At 48.0% G+C, this 19484-nt stretch overlaps 1 protein-coding gene across 2 annotated transcripts; it reads right to left on the bottom strand.

The window, feature by feature from the left end:
* Nucleotides 1-16: 16 nt before the first annotated feature.
* Nucleotides 17-19077, bottom strand: TMEM120A (transmembrane protein 120A). Of its 2 annotated transcripts, XM_079955818.1 has the most exons (12): nt 18916-19075; nt 13623-13741; nt 11806-11934; nt 10728-10787; nt 9366-9461; nt 8172-8261; nt 7118-7183; nt 5178-5239; nt 4630-4722; nt 4022-4086; nt 3035-3103; nt 17-1900 (listed from the first exon to the last, which is right to left on the bottom strand). In XM_079955818.1, the coding sequence occupies exons 1-12, from the start codon at nt 18988-18990 to the stop codon at nt 1796-1798; spliced, it is 1029 nt and encodes a 342-aa protein (XP_079811944.1). In that variant the 5' UTR covers nt 18991-19075; the 3' UTR covers nt 17-1795. The 2 variants fall into 2 exon arrangements, with proteins under 2 accessions (XP_079811944.1, XP_079811945.1); XM_079955819.1 differs by lacking the exon at nt 10728-10787 and having other exon boundaries at nt 18916-19077.
* Nucleotides 19078-19484: the final 407 nt, after the last annotated feature.

Raw genomic sequence — 19484 nt, 5'->3', positions numbered from 1 at the left:
ACACTTGCATTTTCTCTCTCTTTCCTTTTACTATTTCACATATGCTGCTTTCATGGGAGGAGCAAGGATAAAGCAGAAATTCAACACAGCCACCTCGCTGGCTGCTTTAGGACTGCAGCAGATGGGCAAGACCTGCTATCCTGCGAACTGGAGGCGTTGCTTCAAAAGAATGAATGAAAGCTGAACTCCGCACTTCCCTCAGATGTTTGACGCTCTCCCAGAAGCTCCTGCTCAGAGGTGCCTTGGCCACTTGCACAAGACTCCTCCTTAATACAGGAATCTCTTTCAGCCTGAGGACTGCATTTGCTTCGGGCAATCTTTTCAAGTGGGTACGAGCAGAACAGCCTAGTAGACTGTACTGCCCTCCCCCAAAATCAGGGTGGTTTTTTAAAAATGCTTACGCAAGCAAGAGGCATGATCACACTTCAAGGACACATTCCCATCACAGGAAGGCAGGGAGAGAGAGAGAGGAAAGAGTTCTTTCCAAATGCAAAGGCACGCAAAGGAAGCTATCCTTGTCTCTTGCTGCCCAGATACCTTGCTGTAAAAAGCCACCCAATGTCCCATCTCTTGTCTCTCATCACTATGCAATGGCCCAAAATATGCCTTCCTGTTCAGCTGGACCCATTAAAAGCCAACCGTGCTCGCAATTGCAATGGAGACTGTGCAAAACCCTGACCCATTCCTCTCCCCTGCTGGTTGAAAGGCAGGAGAGGCACCAAAAGCATTTCCCTTTTTTTCTTTTATTCCAATAGGTTTTTTCCTTTTTTTTTAATACGACATGCGTACATTCTTTAAGACGATTGTGACACAGACCGGCTTCTCCCAGCTTCCTGAAGACATCGATATGCACACAAACACACAAAAGACACCACAAAGCTTGAACAAGACACTGCCCCCCTACGACACCATCACGTAGCAAATTCAGACCATGCTGTTTCCTAATCCCCACTTTCCTGAAAGCCTTTGGAGGCTTCTGAACAATGGCAGCGCCGGACCCTCAGCAGCGGAGGCATGCCATCCACTTCTCACTGCTGGCCAACCGCCAAGAACAATTCCTGGGTCACAGGAGGGGGAAAGTTGCTTGCGTGCAAGGCTGGGGCAAGCCTCCCTTCTGCCACCCATGCACCCTGGCCTGAGGATGTAAGAAAGTGGACAAGGATACAGGACGAGGGTCCCTTCTGAGAAGCAGAGCAAGCAGCACTCCAAGGCAGGAAGTGGTGCTCTGTATGGCAAAGGCAAAGACTTCTTTCTCTTGCAAGGTGGTTCAAAATGGGGCAGGGGAGGCCCCGCACAACATCCTCACTACTTAATACATACTGTGGCCTCAGTTGAACCTGCTTCCTTGTTAAAAGTCTGCTAGAAAAGAGCACGGCGGCTGTTGGCAATCCATCGCATGCTCTTGTAGGAGGGTTGGGCCCAAGGGTACCATAGAGAGTCATGTCCAAGTGGGTCGCTCTAGGCCTCCAGCATGCTGCTATGATCCTGGAGAATCTCCTCCCACCGTTGAGGACGAGGTCCTGTCCTTGGCGGAAAAGGGCGCAGGAGTTGGCCCATTCACACGCCGCTTTGTTTGAAGCACTGGTTCAAAGTCAGTGGACTCTGGGAGAGTTGCGCACAGCGCTGAGTGGATTGTCCGTTCAAGACCAGCTGGGGCAGGACCAGCGCTGCCTCCAGCCAGGCGGAAAAAACGGCAGAACACCAGATGGCAATATAGTTTTGTTGGCGGGGGTGAAGGTGGGGGGAGAGGACAAGGAGAGGGGGGGTGGGACAGGCCCCGCAAGCCCCGCCCCCTTTACTCCACCTTGGCCTTGTCCTGGAATTTCTGGTGAACAACACGCAGGGTGGTGAAGAAGTTGCCGGTGAAGAGGACGAAGAAGGGGAGGCCGCACATCAGCACCTGCAGGAGGAATTTAAGACTTGGTGAGACTTTGCCCTGCCAGGAGGGTGGGTGGGGGAGACGGCAGGGGGTCACCCCAGCAGTTCTCCCAGGTGGTAGTTCTTGGAGATGAGTGGACATCCTGTCCCCATCCAAAGCAAGAAGCTGTCACAGACCCAACACGATGAATGAATCGATTTACTGCGGTCGAGGACCAGAGTGTGGCATGATGAATCTCATTTGTTTGAACTTGTTCCAAGAGCTGTTCAAAAGAACCTCTATTTCTGCCCTCATTTTACATCCTGCTTCCAGAGCTCCAGCAAGTTGTGTATCCCCCTATCCCCCCCCCTCGTCTTAACTTGCCTTTTGGCTCAAGGTCCATGCCCCCCCCCCCCCCCGGTGAAAGCAGGACATTTATAGAATCATAGAATTGTAGAGTTGGAAGGGACGGCAGCGGTCATCTAGTTCAACCCTCTGCAATGCAGGAATCACAGCTAAAGTTTAATTTAGCCAAATTGCATTACCATCTATCCCATCAAAAAATAATTATATCCTGCCTTTTTCCTTGACAGGGATGTAAGGCAGCTTACAGATAAAATAAGAACAGCTAAAGAAGTTTTCAAAAATAGTTAAAAAAACCAAACACCAATAGAATTCAAAACTTTAAGATCTATTGAAAACCATACACATAAGTACAATAAAAACAGCATAGCACCAGCCCTTTCATGAAAAGCAATCAGTTCCCAAAAGTCTGTTGGAGTAAGTTCTCACTTCCTCATTAAATAATTTGCTAGTTTTCTTTTTGAATAGGATCTATAAGTTGCACCTGGCCTGCAGAGAGGCCCATGGTTGGTTCACACAGCAGCAACCAAAATCACACACCCTGCCCCTCGTACGGAAGGGGGAAAGGAGTTATGGGAGGCTGGTGTTGGAAATGATGGCTCCACCCAGAGGTTCCCCAGCGCCCCCCCCCCGAAGCAGCCTTCAAAGGGGGGACCAGGCCTTGAGATAGAAAAGAGAAGGGCTTTCTGTCCTCAGGAGGGTCAGTGTTGACAATCCTAGCCTAGCCGGGCATATATGGAAGCTTCCTCTGAACGTTTCACAGGGTTAAAACAAGAGAGGGAAAAGTAGCGCTCTGCCCCAAGGAGCTCTTACCTGCCACTCTTTGCATTCTGGGTGCCTGGCCAGTTGGAAGAGGGTGAGTGCATTGTAAAGCTGCCAGAACTACAAGAGTCGGGGAAAGAGAAGGGAGCACAGACATTGATTTTATTTGCAACATGTTACACAAGCCGGTGTGGACCAGTGGTTAGAGTGCTGGACTTTAGGGATGGGGAGACCAGGGTTCAAATCCCAACTCGGCCACGAAGCTCACTGGGTGGCTTTGGGCCATTTGCTGCCTCTCTCAGCCTAACCTACCTCACAGGGTTGTTGTGAGGACGAAATGGAGAGGGAGGAGACCCAATTGCACCACCACCTTAAGCTCATGGGGGAGGAAGGGGGGGTGTAAACATAGCAAATAAATAAATAATACCCCACTGTTTCCATGTCACGTGAAAGTGACAGGTGGTTGGTGGAAGGACCCCGAGTGAGAGTCAGGGGATTGAAAATCTCCCAGGGTGAGAGGCGGGGAAAGGAAAAGGGGAGATATGGGTCGCTTTCTTTCAGAGAAACTTCTGTATTTGTGTGCTGCCTTTGCAGCTGAGATACCGTGTTGCTGATTTTCTCTCCTTTTTATGCTGTTAGGAGAATCTGCATCGTACTATGCACTCCTTATAATAATTTTATTTTTTTATGTTGCATCAATATGACATTATGTTATTTGCGGCGTACCTTGTAAAAACGCCCTGTGGGCTTCTGACGAAGGGTGGCATATAAATTGAATAAATAAGAACAAAGCCAATCTTTTTCACAAGCCAATCAGAAGCCACACTTTGGTTTCCGAACATTTTGGAAGTTGAACAGACTTCCAGAACGGGCTCCGTTCGACTTCCGAGGTACCACCGTACTGCCTTCCTCTGCTCTGGGAAGTTCAGGAGGGTGGGGTATCTCCACCAATCCTCCTCAGTCTCATCTCCCTCAGTCCAGTCCCTGACATCCCACCATTCCTAGATGCCCTCCCCCAAGATGCCACGGCACACTTACCTGGCCAAAGAAAAGGAATGGGAGCAGGAAGGTGAGGCCTCTCCACATCCAGGACTGGAAGCCCTCTGTGGGTGGCAGGAAAAAAAAGGTATGTTACAGAGAAGTGAAACTACCGTATTTTTTGCTCTATAAGATGCACCAGAGCATAAGACGCACCTAGTTTTTGGAGGAGGAAAACAAGAAAAAAAATATTCTGAATCCCAGAAGCCAGAACAGCAAGAGGGATTGCTGCACAGCAAAAGCAACAATCCCTCTTGCTGTTCTGGCTTCAGCGATAGCCGCACAGCCTGCATTCGCTCCATAAGACTCACACACATTTCCCCTTACTTTTTAGGAGGGGAAAAGCGCGTCTTATAGAGCAAAGAAAAAAAAGGGGGGGTGGTTGCATTTCTTGCACTACACCTTGCGGCAGGAGTCTTAAGCAGTGGCGATGATCTCACAGCTGGACTGCAGCTCCCAACAGCGCCAGCCAGAAGTGGCGATGGGGAATGCAGAACAGCTTGAAGGGTGACAAGCTTGCCTCTCCTAAGCTTGGGCTTCTCCTAAGCCTGGAGAGGCTTGCCTCCTCAGCAAGAGGAGAGGAGGCCAAAGCGAGAGATGCCACTTACCCACCGTGAGGTCCATGGTGTGCCGCTCACCCAGGGCTCTGAGACGGTACAGGCAACCGCTCTGGTAGTAATACTGGAGGAACTGGACAAAGCCTGTCGGAAGGAGTTGGTGAGAAAGGTCACTGTCGCGGGCGGCTTGGAAGGCCAATTCCAAAACCTGGCTTCTCAGATGTTGCAAAGATTTTCAGAGCATCAGAGGTAAAAATAATAATAATAATTTGTTGGGTCCCTTCCAACTCCCTATTTTTCAAGAGGGTCCTGGGAATTTGAGCTTTGTTCTTTTAAACAGACTTTTTTGCTTGCTAAGAAATGGGACAAAAGTTTGAATCATAAAGAGGCAGCGTGGTGTAGTGGTTAGTGTGGAACTGGAGGCCTGTATCCTACTCAGGAATGGAACCACTGAAATTAGCACTACTGAAATTAGTTCACGTAGCCCACTTCTGAAAACGTGCTTGGCTAATTGAGCATGCTGCCCCACCCACATGGTTCTGAGGCTCAAGGGAGCTCTTGGGTAACCTTCCTGCTTCCTTGTGGGCAGCTTCACTTACTTTGATACATGGAGAAGGTGAGAAACTGATTTCTGAACTTCTGGTACATGAGACCGTCTGGCCTGCAAGGACACCGAGAAAGTGAGATCAGGTGGGGGGGGGAGAGAGAAAATGAGAAAAGGAAAAGTATGCTCATTTAGAAATGTATAACCCATTCTCCTAGCGCAGGGTGGGGACCCTCCATCCCATGGGCCAAATTGGGCCCCCAAACTGTGACAACCTGCTCCCGTTGTGGAGCAGGTATTCATTTCATACAATTTATATAACACTTTGAGGGGGTTTTTGTTCGTTTGTTTTTATCCTTTTTTGAAAACCACTTTGTGGTTTTCTCTAACAATCATAGACTCATAGAACCGTGGAGTTGGAAGGAACGCTGCGAGGCCAATAGAGACCCCCAGTGCTCCGAGACCAGGTCTTCTCGGAGTTGGGTTGCTTGGGAATGCAGCCCAAAGTAGGTGGAAAACTCCATCTAAGGCTTCAACTCCACTGAAGGGGGTTGGACGAGATAACCCTGTGCGTTGCTTCCAGCTCTGCAGTTCTCTGAGTCTATGATTGTTAAAGAAAACCAGAGGGTTTTTTTAAAAAAAGGAATAAAATCAATCAGTAAAAAAAACAGCTATACAAAACATTAAAATAAGAATTAAAATCAGTGATAAGCTAAAAAAACACCACCAGATTAAAACATATGTAAGTTTCTACATATCTGGACAGGCTTTCCAGAACATAAATGTTTTTAGCAAGCACCGAAAAGAGCACAGGGAAGGTGCCTGACTGGTGTCAACAGGCAGGGAGTTCCGAAGTGTGGGAGCTGATGCACCTAGAGTTCAATCCTACCTGGTTGCTATCTCCCCACCCATCTCGCAGGCAACTTTGACAGGTGGGCGGCACCACACACCTGCCAATCATCTGATGGGCGGTCCTACCCACTTGTAAAATTGGCTGGTGTGGTGTGGTGTGATTCAGATAAAGTTCTGGCCTGCTGGGCCAAAATTGCTCCCTGACTCCATTTAATGGCAATGCTTGCAGCAAAACAAGTCAACAGGAAAATGAAGAACGGGCACAACAGATGAAAGCTTCAAAGAAGGTTCAAGAGAGTTTCCTCCAACAATGCTGGGCTAGGTAAGCTTCCTACGTACATATGTTTAACCGATGGAACTCACTGAAGCAGGATATGATCTTTTCCACCACCAGTGATGGCTTTAACTAGGGGAGCGCACTGAGCAGTACAGTGTAACCATACATTCACAGTCTTGAAATATACAGCACAAACCTACATTTTCTCGGCACAAGGGAACATTTGTAGCTGAGCCATAGATCTTGTGCTTTGCATACAAAAAGGTCCCAGGTTCAATCACTGAAATCTCCAAGGGTCCGACTCTGCAAAAGTCGGCTTCCTATGCTATTATTTATTGGGACAATTTATACGCTACTTAATGCCATGGTTTCTAAGCAGCATCCCACGAGGTTACAAGAAACCTTGCAGAAGATGAAATCAGTTAACTACAAAAATCAGAAAATGTTTATTTAAAATGACTACTGGAAGAAAACAAAACCTTGAGAACCTGTGTGATGTGGTGGTTAGAGTGTTGGACCAGGGTTCAAATCCCTGCTTAGCCGCAAAGCTCACTAGTTGTGACCTTGGGCCAGTCACCACCTCTCAGCCCAGCCCACCTCACAGGGCTATTGTGAGGATTAACTGAGTAGGGGCGAAAGATGCACGCCAACCTGAGCTCTTTGGAGGAACAGGTGGGATATTAGCGCAACAAATAAAATGAAGGGGGCCAGCCAGCTTGGTGTCACCCAAGAGGGAGTTAGGCCCCCAATACTGAATTCAGAAATCCAGGTGAATGTGAGCTGGGCCTCTGAGCCACAGGGGACCACTGATGGCCACCAGGACATCATATAATGGCAACAGAGAGGATGCTTAGCTGAGGACTCACCAAGTCAGCATGACGCCGGAGAGGAAGGTAGAGATGTAGTGATGGAAAACCCACCAGCCTTTAATTCTGGAGAAACACAAGGGATGGGGGAGGGAACTTTTGTTAAGAGAGTGTTAACTTTAAGCCCTGCAGCTCAGCATACTTGCTTGGGAGTTCCTCCTCAAGATGGCGAGGGAACATCAACAGGCAGTTGCAATGTGGCTCCAAGGAGGGCTATCAAGCCGCTAGATGCAACAGCCAGTGGCAACCTGCAACACCTTGGCTCAGAGGTGACCAAGCAGGTGCCCGTGCCCCAGACTCTCAGCTTTCATTTTCTTTCTTTTTTTTTTTAAAAAAAGGAAGTCTCCAGGCTTTGTAGGAAAAGTTAAGGGGCAAAACGTGCAGGTGCTGTCTTTGAAATGTCAGCCTGCCCAAACATGCCTATCAGTGTGAGTCACAAAGGGTCCTAGAGGAGATAGGCAAACAACCAGGCTGTTAACATTTATATTAATGCTAACAGCCTGGCATTGTTTGTGCATGCTAAGTGACAAAAATAAATAAAAAATCAGTACCGTTTTGAAACCAGTGGTGCAGTTTTGAAAGCTTCAGTCTGCTATCTTGATTCAAAATGGCAACCAATCATGGAAGGATATCTTCTCCTTGATCTCAGGAAGTATCATGATGAATGAGCTTAAGATCTCTTAAGAGGTGCCCAAATGCATAGCAAAGAAGCAACTATCCAAAATATACAGCTGTATGAGGAGAGGCCATGGAAAAGATCCCAGGCTCCATCTTGCAGCCCTTCTAGTTAGGGGTCAGACGGAAGGTCTAGGAATGGCTTCTGCTGCCAATCACTGCAGGCACAGCTGTGCCAGCTGGACCACTGGCAGCTTCTTATCCTACCACCGTCTCTGTAAGCACAAGAATCCCTAGTTCTGCTCCTGGCACTGCCGGTTAAGGTTGATCTCAAGAAGCAAGACTTGGAGAAAGTCTTGGAAAGGTCAGAGGACACTGCCCTGGCTCATCATCTTACCAGCTCTGTCTCCAGAGCTTTCAGTGGGTCTGGACAACTTACTTGGACCCGTTGTTGATCAGGATGCTCTCGCGGATGGTGAGGGTGCAGTAGTACCAGACCAGGAGGAAATTGAAGACTGCATCCGTCACCCTGCAGCAAACAGTAGAGAGGGAAAGGGTTACTGTGCATGGTGGAAGAGAAGGGGTTCGTACTGGTCTTCATTCTTTTGCCTGCAAGGCACCCTGCAACCTTTAACAACCTCGGGTTGTTACAGCCAGTCCATCAGACAGTCCTCAGTGGAGAGATGGGCAGCTCCCTCCGTCGGCTCTGCTGTGACAGGCTGGCCCTATCAGGCCTCTTCACCCTCAACTGGTGCCTGGGGGCGGCCAGCCCATCAGGCTGCATCAGTGGGAGAGATGGGCAGTAGCATGATTCGCTCCATCAGCTTTGCCAAAAGACCAGCTCCATCAGGCACTTCCCAATCCTGAATGGCGCTGGCTGGCCTTTATGAGAACAACTCTCTAAGAATGGGTTCCGCAGCTTGATTTCTGTCCCCCCCTTCTCTTCCTCCCTGTTTTCCTTGTGTGGTGGTGGTGTTTCTAGACTGTAAGCCTGCAAGAATGGACTTTCCTATTTATAACTGATTGTACATAAGGCTCTCCGGAAGCCTTTGGGGCCAAAGAGCAAGGTGCAAATGCTCTAAGGAAGAAAGAAAAACCACTGCTTCAGAGGGATGTCATTCAGGCGAGCAGAGATAGGAATGATGGCTCACTTTTAGAAGATTGGAGGAAATTTAAAGACTATTTGAATAAATATTGTAATATAAAAAATTAGAAACTACTTGAAAGTAGCAAATAGGCCTAGGGTTAAATTAGGATATAATTGAATAAATGGGACTTAAATACTAAGAAAAGTGAGTAAGTTGGATTATAATTGGAGATATTTTAGTTTAATAATGATATTGGAAATGATATTGTTACATTCATTTACAAGGAAACTCAGAAGGGAGGGACTGGAGGAAGTCAATTAAGATGATTATAAGGTTGGATTTTTAAAGAATTAAGTTTGTTTTTATTGTTTATTTGTTTATTGTTTTGTCTTTGATGTATTTTTTTGTTTTTGTTTTCGTTTGTCATTTTGTTATGTGATATTTGTTATAATTATGGAAAATCTAATAGTTTTTTCAGGGGCAAAAAAGGAATGATGGCTCACTTTTAGCAGTGCGGTCCCAATCCAAGGCTGCCGCAGACTCACCTGGAGTTAAGCAGGAACCGGCAGGTGAAGGAGATTATGAGCAGGATGATGGTGAGATACAGCTTGAACTTCTCATACTCATCCTTGTACCTGAACCTAGAACAGGGAGGCAGAGCAGTGAATGGACTTTGCCTAGCACCCAGCTTCCAAGGCTCAGCCTAAGCTTTTCTTTGTGGCTTGGGACACAGGCTTGGCCAACCCCCAAACGAACCTGCCTAGGCATTAAGATCATGGAAGATGCCTTTCTCCAGGTACGCTGAGGAATGCAGCTACTGGGTTAATTCTACATGAGTCAGTAGAGATGCTTCAGTCCCCACAATGCACCTGCAGGCATCCTGTGACTTATCTGTGTTACTGGGCAGATCTGGCATACAACTTTGTGTATAAAAGGGCTCAGGTTACAGCAAACTATCTGGGTTGTGGTAGGAGATTTCAGGAATTGCAAGAATTGTTGAAGGCTATCTGTTGCCACTGCGGATTCGAGCGAAAGAGATCATCTGAAGAAGAAGCTGGAAAATTGTGAGACTCAGTGAACTCTATCAGTTGCAAGAGTTTGCAAGCAACTGAATTCAGGATTTGGCTGTGGACAAATAATGAGATTCATCTATGTTCATGAAGCCTGGAAAAATTATGCATACAATACACAATAGTTCTGAAAACATGTGCTTTTTCAAAAGGACATTTCTCCATGTGTCTCATCAATTACCATCTCACTTTCCCTTCTCTAACTCTGTGGAAAGGTGCTCTTGATTTAATCACCCAGTTATGCTGATTGATTAATCAGCTAAGCATTGTAGCTATTATATTAATGAAGCTTTTAGTCCTCACGGTGGCAAAACACACTGGAACGCAGGTGAGCAAGGCCTGTTGAAATCTTAAATCTTGAATAATGGATGCCTAAGATTTTCAGTGATGGTGGGTTTCAACGTGTGTGCCCCTCATATAAGCAGCAAAACCAGAAGTTATGTAGAATAGTAGCATTTGACAGAAGCATGCAAAATGAGAAATCATGCAAGCATTTGCTTATTTGCATAATTAATGCAAACGACAGAATTCAGCTTCTGCTGGTGCAGAATTCTAGCTGACTGTCCCATCTCTCTGCCCCCGCCCACTCCAGTCTCCAAATTCTCCTTCAGCTACAAACATTTCCTGTAGCCCCGATTACAAGCATTCTGCAATTCCATCCAACCGTCAGGTGGAAGAAAGGCAGCAGCACTGGGTAAGGAGCATGGCACCAGGCATTCCAAGAACCTCAGCCTTCAACAAGACAAACAAACCCGCCCCAAAAACAAGTTCATAGTCTATATGAGTGCAAACCACAAGGCAAGCAATGAAACAAAGCGTTAGGAGATCAGCATTTACTTTGCCTGCTTGCTGAGCAGAGTGACATTCACGTTCCCCAGCACGAGACTCAGGTACAACCTGGATCACAACAGAAAGAAGAGATAATTAAATACACCTCTGCAACACACACACCCAAGTCAAACTGCTCCCACACGCCAAGTGCACTCAACATCTCAGACTGCAGGGCAGTCTGCTGTGTTGCACAAGAGACATGAAAAATGCAAGTCCTAAGAGCTTAAGAAGAGCAACGCTGGATCAGGCCAGTGGTCCATGTAGCCCAGCATTTTGTTCTCACAGTGGCCAACCAAATGCCTGCGGGAAACCCACAAGCAGGATACAAGCACAAGAGAACTCTCCTCTCTCCTGTGGTTTTCAGCAGCTGGTCTTCAGAAGCATTACTGCCTCTGACTGTGAAGGCAGAGCAGAGCCATTGACAGCCTTCTCCTGCATGAAGTCTCAGGCCTGCTTGCGTTTAGGGTATGAAATGCTAAGCTATGAAAACAGTCAAAAGCAGAATTGTAAAGAGGTGTATGCACTCATTACAAACACTGGGTAATTAGGACAGGACTGAGGGATTTGGGGGCCCTCCAGATTTGGGACCCCCGATGTCCCCAACCACTCACCAAGGCTGATGGGAACTGTAGTCCAAAAGCACCTGGAGGGTTCCCCACCCCCTGATATAGGACCACAGTAGGAGGAACATATTCCTGTTTTCTTGACAGCAGTCAGCTGCAAATGGCTAAAATGGAGTCTCTCTTTCTAAAGGAAGTCTCCCTTAGAATATAAAAAACTCAGAACCAGACAACCAACCAGGTTGAAAGGCTACTTTCAAGTGAGTTCCCTCAGAGACATCTGGTGGGCCACTTTTGAGAAAAAGGGTGTTGGGTGGGAGCCATCAGTCCCATTAACCTCCCAGCTGCTGGACTTCCAGAGCTAACCTCCATTCATTATAAGTACTATTTAACTTGGAAAGAACTGGCAGCTGAGTTTTGCTTCCCCCTCTCTTTGCTTGATTGTATGCAACCGCTCTGGAAGCGTTCATTGGTCGAACAGCAGAGTTCTGATGCTCTTACAAATAGAGGGCATGGGCCCTTACCCATTCTTCTTGGGCAAGTAGGCCTCCATTTCAAAGAAGACATCCTGCCGCTCTTTGATCATGCTCTGGAGCTCCTGGAAGGACTCCTTTGGTTCCTCCTCATTGTTGTCGGCAAGAGAGCACTTGCACCTGGGCAAAACAGCACAAGAGAAGTCATGCAACCATCCAAAGCCCAATGAAACAGCAGCAGAAACACACCTCAAACAAACAGCCAAATAATCATCCATCAAACGCCTTGTGCCAAAGACCTCACTGGGGAGAGCGGACAGACACATCTTGAAGGCTCTTGCAGTGTAACTGGAAGCCAAGCGGAGCTGCTATCCTATTATTTAAAGAGGGTCAGGCAGAACAGGAGATAAAACACCCCATCTACCAGTCCCTCGAATGTCAGAATATACAATAGTTTATTGTAATAGTTAATTTAGGATTTGGCTGTGGACCAAGAAAGAGATCCATCTATGTCAGGCATGTCTGAAGTCCATTTCAGGGGCCTAATCTGGATGACTGGTCACTTTAATGCAGCCCCCGTGGCAATATAAGTTATGTGGTAAAATCCCCCCCCCCCAAAAAAAAAGCTCAGCAACTTTTGGGAAACATCCTAAAAAGCTCAACAACTTTGGTTGACCCTCACGCATGGTCACTTCATCAAATCGGGCCCCCTCTTTGAAAAAGCAAAACAGGGTACCCCTGATCTATGTTCATGAAGTCTGGAAAATGTTTGCATACAAAAATTCACAATATTTATGAAAACATGTGCTTTTTCAAAGGGATATTTTTCCATGTGTCTCATCAATCACCATCGTATAAAAAGCACTTTCCCTTCTCTCACACATGGGATGAAGGCCTCTCCTAAGATCTCCAGATCTTTGTACTTGCATTAAAACTGTATGTGTTGTAAATGACACATAGCCTAATTGATTGGAAAGGTGCTCATGATTTAATCACCCAGTTAACCTGGTTGATTAATTCGCTCTTCTGTTAATGAAAGCTTCCAGACCTCGTGGTGTTGAAATCTTAAATACTGGATAATAGATGGATAATATTTTCAGTATTTTCAGTGATGGTGGTGGATTTAAGTCCCCGTGTCCGTCTCATGATGAGCTAGAAGGGCAGTTAACTACAATTTCAGTAGCCCAGAAAGGGAAAACCTTGAAAAATCTGCATTTTTCTTTGCAGTGTAAGAACTTATGGACTTTGGCTGTTGTGGAAGAAATAACACATAGATCACATGCCGTCACTAGAGGGACAGAGGATTCAGAATGTGAGAATTTATTCTTTACGCTTCAGGCTTAGATGCCCAACATTCACCCTCCATGCCAGTTCAGGGAAAATGGATACCTTGATTCTTGCTGGCATGTTACCACTTCTTCCTCTTATTATTGTTTGCTTGCTTTCTGATGCTGTGACAGAATACTGTACCCTGCTTTTGCACTGTGGGGTTGTTAGCAATGGTCTAATAAAAAGAATATAATTGTTGCTTGCAATCCTTAACTGGTATGATGAATACCTCCTCCTACACCTTTTGGTTTCCTTTGGCCTATAATCTTGCTTTGTTGACACTCGTGGCAATAAACAACTGACGGGTCACCATACCAAATAAATTTGGACTTGTGAGTCGACATACCCAAAAGGTTGCGAGCTGCAGGACTAGATGACAGTCCCTGCCAACCTGGTTGCTAAACCCACATTGCTCAAGCGATGCTTGACTCAGCAACGCTCAGGCGGTCCTGATGGCTCCAGTAGCCAAGCCACAAATTGACCCACGGCAACCTCCCCCAGGGAAGCAGGCGCTGCTGCTGCAGTTGCCCTCAACATACTTTTTGAGGGCCAGAGAGAGCTCCTTCAGCTGCTTCTTCTGCCGGCTGATGGAGCTGGAAATCCCATCTTGGAGTTTGGTCAGCTCCTCCAGCTTCTGCTTGTACAGCCTGTGAGTCTCCTGGCCAGGAAGGAGAGAAAGGGGGGGGGGAGGGTGTCAACTGAGGCTGCAGCCTAAAACCTCTTTAAGGGGAAGGGAGGTTTCATTATTACATCACCCTCATTCCAATGTATTTTATCATTTATCGCATTTACATCCCACCTTTTCATCCAAGGCACTCAAGGTGATGTTCATGGTTCTCTGCTCCTCACTTAATCCCCACAACAATCCTGTGAGGTCGGTTAGGGCTGAGTGGCAGAGACTGACCCTCCCAAGGTCACCCATTGAGCTTCGTGGCTGAGTGGGGACTTGAACCCTGGTGCCGAAACTCGAACCGCTACACCACACAGGCTCTCTCTCTTCCCTTGAATGAGTCAGGACTTAGGAGACAACCCTGTTTAGGGAAGTTTTTAATGTTTGATGTTTTATCATGTTTTTTCTGTTCTGCTGGGAGCCACCCAGATGGGCAGGGTATTTATTATTATTATTATTATTATTACTATTATTATTATTATTATTATTATTATTATTATTATTATTACCACCAGTTAACCACTCAGGCCAACACATGCGCACACACTTTGACAGCAAACCAAGATTCTCTCAGCCCAATGGTGGGATTCAGCACAGCGAGGGGTCATGTGAGGGTCTCGGACACAGCAGGGGAGCAGGGGCTGCACAGTGTTGGCCCCCGTGATCAGGAAGCAGTGCAAAGCTTCTGGGTCGCCCTGGTATAAATACCGGAGATCAGCCACCTGTCCTAACAGCACCTCCAGCTGAAGCTCTTGTCCCAGTTCCAGCATCCCTCAAAGGGCATCCCCAAGCCCGGCTTTGAAAGCTGCCATCCTAGGTCAGGATTTGGGCACCGCTGCTCCCAGCCCCAGGATCATGATAACAAGAGGAAGGGGTGGGGGTGGAGACGTAACATTTTAAACCATTCTTCGACAGCCTGGTGCCCTTCAGCTTGTTTTTTTACTGCCGTGACCAACGGCACAGTTGGAATACAAAAGGGTTGGGGGAGGGGGCACCTGGTTGGCAAAGGCTGCCTTAAACAGACAAAAAGAAGATGGGGGGCTCATTTGCAATGGGTTTACTCCCAGGAAATTTTTGGCAGTGTTTGCAAAGGTGTTTGCTTGCACTACCCACTTAAAATCTATATACGCAGGCTTGGTTGTACGTACTGTAACACATTTCTTTCTATCTACGCTTTCTGTCTGAAAGTCCCCAAAGGCAACAAAGCCTCTACTTGAGAGTGGAACAAAATGGAAGTTTCTACTCGCCTCCTCCTGCACGCATAGAAAGGGGGAAAGCGAGTTGTCGCAACTGAGCCTCTTGGTTCAAGGAAAAGGGGAGGCATTGCTTAATTCGTTGCATTTTGCAAGAGAGAAGAATAAACTTTCATCTGAGGCAAATGTACATCAGAGAGACAGAGCAATGAACTCTGCCATTATTTAAGTTTCAGTGTGGTCATTAAAAAGGTGTGTCGTAATTATTCCAGATTCCAGGGTGATCCAGAGATCACTTGCATCTCTGTGGTGAGCACGTAAAATGACTTTAATGCCACACTCCTCAGTCATTAACTCACAGGGCACACAAAGATGGCCACTAGCCAGATGTCCACAGCGTATAAATAACCTGACAGTGCTGCCATGAGATAACATGTGCAAACAAAACAACATCAATTATGGCTGTGAAGTTTAGCCAATCAACCAGTTAGCAATCTGGAAATATTTTGATCCGTGAAAGCAGCCTCCCCTGACCTAGTATTACCCAGACTACAACTCCCATCAGCCCCAGCTGGATGAACTAAAATGTTTTTTTGAAGTTGAAGGGTTTTTAAATGAGGGTTTTTTAAAACACTACATGAAGTTTATATGATTATGCATTACATGGAGCAAGTGGACAGAGGAAAGTTGTTCTCCCTGTCATAACACTAGAACTCGTGGACATCCAATGAAGCTGAATGTTGGAAGATTCAGGACAGGTAAAAAAAAGTCCTCCTTCACTCAGCACATGGTTAAACTATGGAACTCAATCCCACAGGAGGCAGGGATGGCCACCAACTTAGATGGCTCTTAAAAAGGATAGGACAAATTATTGGAGAAGGCTATCAATGGCTATTTGATAGCAGGTGTTGGCCCCAGGTGGCGCAGGTGGCGCTGTGGGTTAAAGCCTCAGCGCCTAGGACTTGCCGATCGAAAGGTCGGCGGTTCGAATCCCTGCGGCGGGGTGCGCTCCCGCTGCTCGGTCCCAGCGCCTGCCAACCTAGCAGTTCGAAAGCACCTCCGGGTGCAAGTAGATAAATAGGGACCGCTTACCAGCGGGAAGGTAAACGGCGTTTCCGTGTGCGGCTCTGGCTCGCCAGAGCAGCGATGTCACGCTGGCTACGTGACCCGGAAGTGTCTCCGGACAGTGCTGGTCCCTGGCCTCTTAAGTGAGATGGGCGCACAACCCCAGAGTCTGTCAAGACTGGCCCGTACGGGCAGGGGTACCTTTACCTTTACCTTTTTATCAATGGCTATGCTCTGTCTCCATGGCTGGGGGCAGTAATGTATCTGAATGGCAGTTGTGCTCACATCCTTCTTGCTGGCTTTCTAGAGAAGGAATCTAGAAGATCCATTATGCCCTTATGCTCTGAATTGCTGGTGGATAGCCCTATCTTAGAAATGGCATGATCCACTCTTTCGCAAACTTATGTACATCTCCAAAAAACCACAGAAGATGCTATCATGTTGCAATACAGTACAGCATCGTTTACAAATTCTGTCCCAGTTCTTGCTGCAGGACGTTTTGGTTTTTTTTGGGCTGTATAAAACATTTGAGCAGACACTGTAAGGCAGGACTGTGTGCACGGATTATAAACAACCGAGCTACAAGAGGGGATGGCTACTTCAAGGGTCCCAAGAGGGATGAAACTAAATAATTAGGATAATATGTCTAGCACTGTCAGGGGCTCAGGAGCAGAGGCACAGGGAAGAGAGGAGATGGAGAGCGAAGGGGAAGAATCCGAGGGGAGCGTAGGAGAAGAGGACAGTGGACCGAGGGATTCCATGAGCCTCTCCAGCGAATCGGAAGATTCACAGAAGGGGGCGCCAGTGGCCAGGGGTAGGGGGTTCCCAAGGGGAACGCCCCAGGAGCAAGGGGGCAGCAGGGACTCCCAGAGCAGTAGTTGGAAATCAGGACCAGCTTCCCCACCAGAGCAGAGTGGGGGGGAAGAGTCCCAAGGATCGGGGCCAGTGCATTCCCCACCAGGGAGAGAAGATAAGGCAGGGCTGACCACACCTCCACCGGAGAGTCAGACAACGGAGGGGAGGTCAGATCCGGCCAGTATCCCGGAAGAGGGAAGCAGTGACAGAAGTAGTGTAACGGTCAGGAGGAAGGTCACTGGGTTGGCGCGAGAGGCAAGTTCAAATGTACAGGAGCGCGGGACAGCAGAGAATGAGGATTGGGAACCGGGTCCTAAAGCCCGCCGGAGGCAGGGGGAGGAGTTAAGCGACTCAGCGTCAGAAGAGTCCAGAAAGGGGGATGTCCCAGTGGGCAGGAGGACCCAGAGGAGGAGAAAGCAGCGGAAAAGGTGGAGCAGGGCTAGGATCTTAAACTGGTGTCAGAGGGGAGGAGACTCAGACGGGACTTCGCTGATCTAGGGTTTAAGACGTAGAGCTGCGCGCTGCGGCTTTGAAATGGAAACTGAACCTCAATAAAGACTTTTGTACATAACGACAGCCTCGCATTGGTCCTCTGTGAGCTGGGACCTAGGGGCAGCTCTGACAAGTACAGTCTACCTATTAAGACCATCATCTTGTTTTTGACAGTGGCTCTATATTTTCATGAAGGAAAAGGCTATCTGAGGCTTCTAGCCACAACAACAACCATGGTTTACCTCCACCATCTGAGGCAGCCTGCCTCTAAATGCTGGTTGCTGGCAATCACAAGTGAGAAGAGGGCTGTTGTGCTCAGCTCCTGCTTGCAGGCTTCTCAATGCGAAAACTGCTTGGCCAGGATGCTGGATTAGGTGGGCCATTGGCCTGATCCAGCCGCCAGGCTCTTCTTAGGTTCTTAGGCCTCTGAAAAGCTTACAAGACCCCCCCCCCCCAGCAATTTTGTGTTCTGAGTCATGTTGCTTCTGATACTAGAAATGAGGTTTAAACATCAGGACTAGTAGCCACTGATTAAAAGCCCTATTGTTCAACTGATTTTATTTAATACTGGGGAAGGATACTCTGTATGTGCTCCTTGGTAGCTTCAACCGTGTTGCCAGGGAATGCACTGTGCACATGCTCAGAAGCACTCCATCTCACAGAGGGAGCAGAATTAGAAAGCACTCTGCACATGCCCAAGAATGTGCTCCTCTTCAAAGTTATGGATGGGATAGGAAAGCACTCCACACATGCTCATAAATGCTGCTTACTTTTCACACACAGCAGAAGGAGGAAAGAAAGAAGGAAGGGCACTTTCTTCACATTCACGTGCACATGGACGTAGTAGTTAAGAAGGTTCAGACAAGGACTCAGGAGACCCGCTTGGCCATGAAGCTGACTTGGTTTCCCTGGACCAATCAAACACATTTCTTCTGCACACTCTACCTCAGGGTAGATGTGAAGATAAAACTGGGGTGGGCAAAAGACATTGGAGGAAAAGCAGGATGCAAACTTCTGCTTATTTCTAAAGTCCCAAGTGAGACAAAGGAGTCCAGATATGCTCAAAGCTGCTATCCTCTTCACACAAGCCGGACAGGCACTCTGTACATGCCCAGAAGCACTCATCACACACAGTCACTCAGCACCCCCCATAGACATTTTGCTATAAACACACAGGGGGAGGCATTCTGGACATGCCCAGAGGCACTCTCTATCAACTCAGTGACTATGCATACGCCCAAAGAGCTCTCGCCCCACAGATATACATAAAACACGGGAGGCATTCTGCACATGCCCAGAGGCACTCAACACACAAAGTCACTCAGCACATCCCCAGAGGCACTCTTGCTACACAGAGAGAAAGGGGGAAGGCACTCTGCACATGCCTAGAATACCTCTATCTTTTTATACCGAGCTAGAACCACCACCCCGGGGGTCAGGTCCCGCCACCTCACCCGCAGCACGAGTAACGTCACTCCCCTCCCCATTATGTCACTTCCCGCCACCTCCCCACCCCTATCCTGCCCTCCCCTCCCCGGGAAGGTGGGGGGGCGGCACCTGCACGCGCTGGAAGCCGTCCTGCAGCTCCTCCCAGTCCCGCAGGCAGTCGCTGACCGAGGCCCGCCGGCTCATGGCGGCAGCGAGCCTAGCGGCGAATGAAGCCCCTCAGCGGCGCTGGCGGGGCCGAGGAATAAGAAGGGGAGAAAGAGAGAGTGGCATTTCCGGAAAACAGCTCCAGCCAATCCGCGGCGGAGCCCCACATCTCGCCCTGCGTAGGCGCAGCCAATGGACATCGCCTCTAGGCAGTAGCGGGCGGGACGTATCGAGGGGCAACCGTCGTCGCGAGGGCACGGAGAGGTGAGGGGCTGTGGGCGGGGCGAGGGAGTGGGCGGGGCTCATGGGGTTCTGGCGCTTCCTTTTGTCCTAGAAGCATGATCAAGGAGACTTTGCCATGCATCATATTGTATTAATTCAGGCATACATGATGCAGATGTATGCATATTTATAGGAAAATAAAATTGTTGTACAGCCTTCCCCTGGGAAGCGTATGCAAGCATGAATAGCCATTTCAGGGCTTCTGTTGGAAGATTCGGGAGAGATGAAAGAAAGCCCTTCTTAACACAGTT

Source organism: Podarcis cretensis (genome assembly GCF_951804945.1).
Source record: "Podarcis cretensis genome assembly, chromosome: 15".
NCBI lineage: Eukaryota > Metazoa > Chordata > Lepidosauria > Squamata > Lacertidae > Podarcis > Podarcis cretensis.
Note: the sequence above shows the minus strand (reverse complement) of the source record. Positions and strands in the feature narration are given on the sequence as shown.

Excerpts from the sequence above, each read along its gene's own strand:
- TMEM120A (XM_079955818.1), bottom strand. The coding sequence starts at position 18,990 with ATGAGCCGGCGGGCCTCGGTCAGCGACTGCCTGCGGGACTGGGAGGAG. Across the intron at positions 13,742-18,915 it reads ACGGCTTCCAGCGCGTGCAG|GAGACTCACAGGCTGTACAA; the intron begins GTGCCGCCCCCC and ends CTTCCTGGCCAG. Across the intron at positions 4,087-4,629 it reads CACCATGGACCTCACGGTGG|AGGGCTTCCAGTCCTGGATG; the intron begins GTAAGTGGCATC and ends TGCCACCCACAG.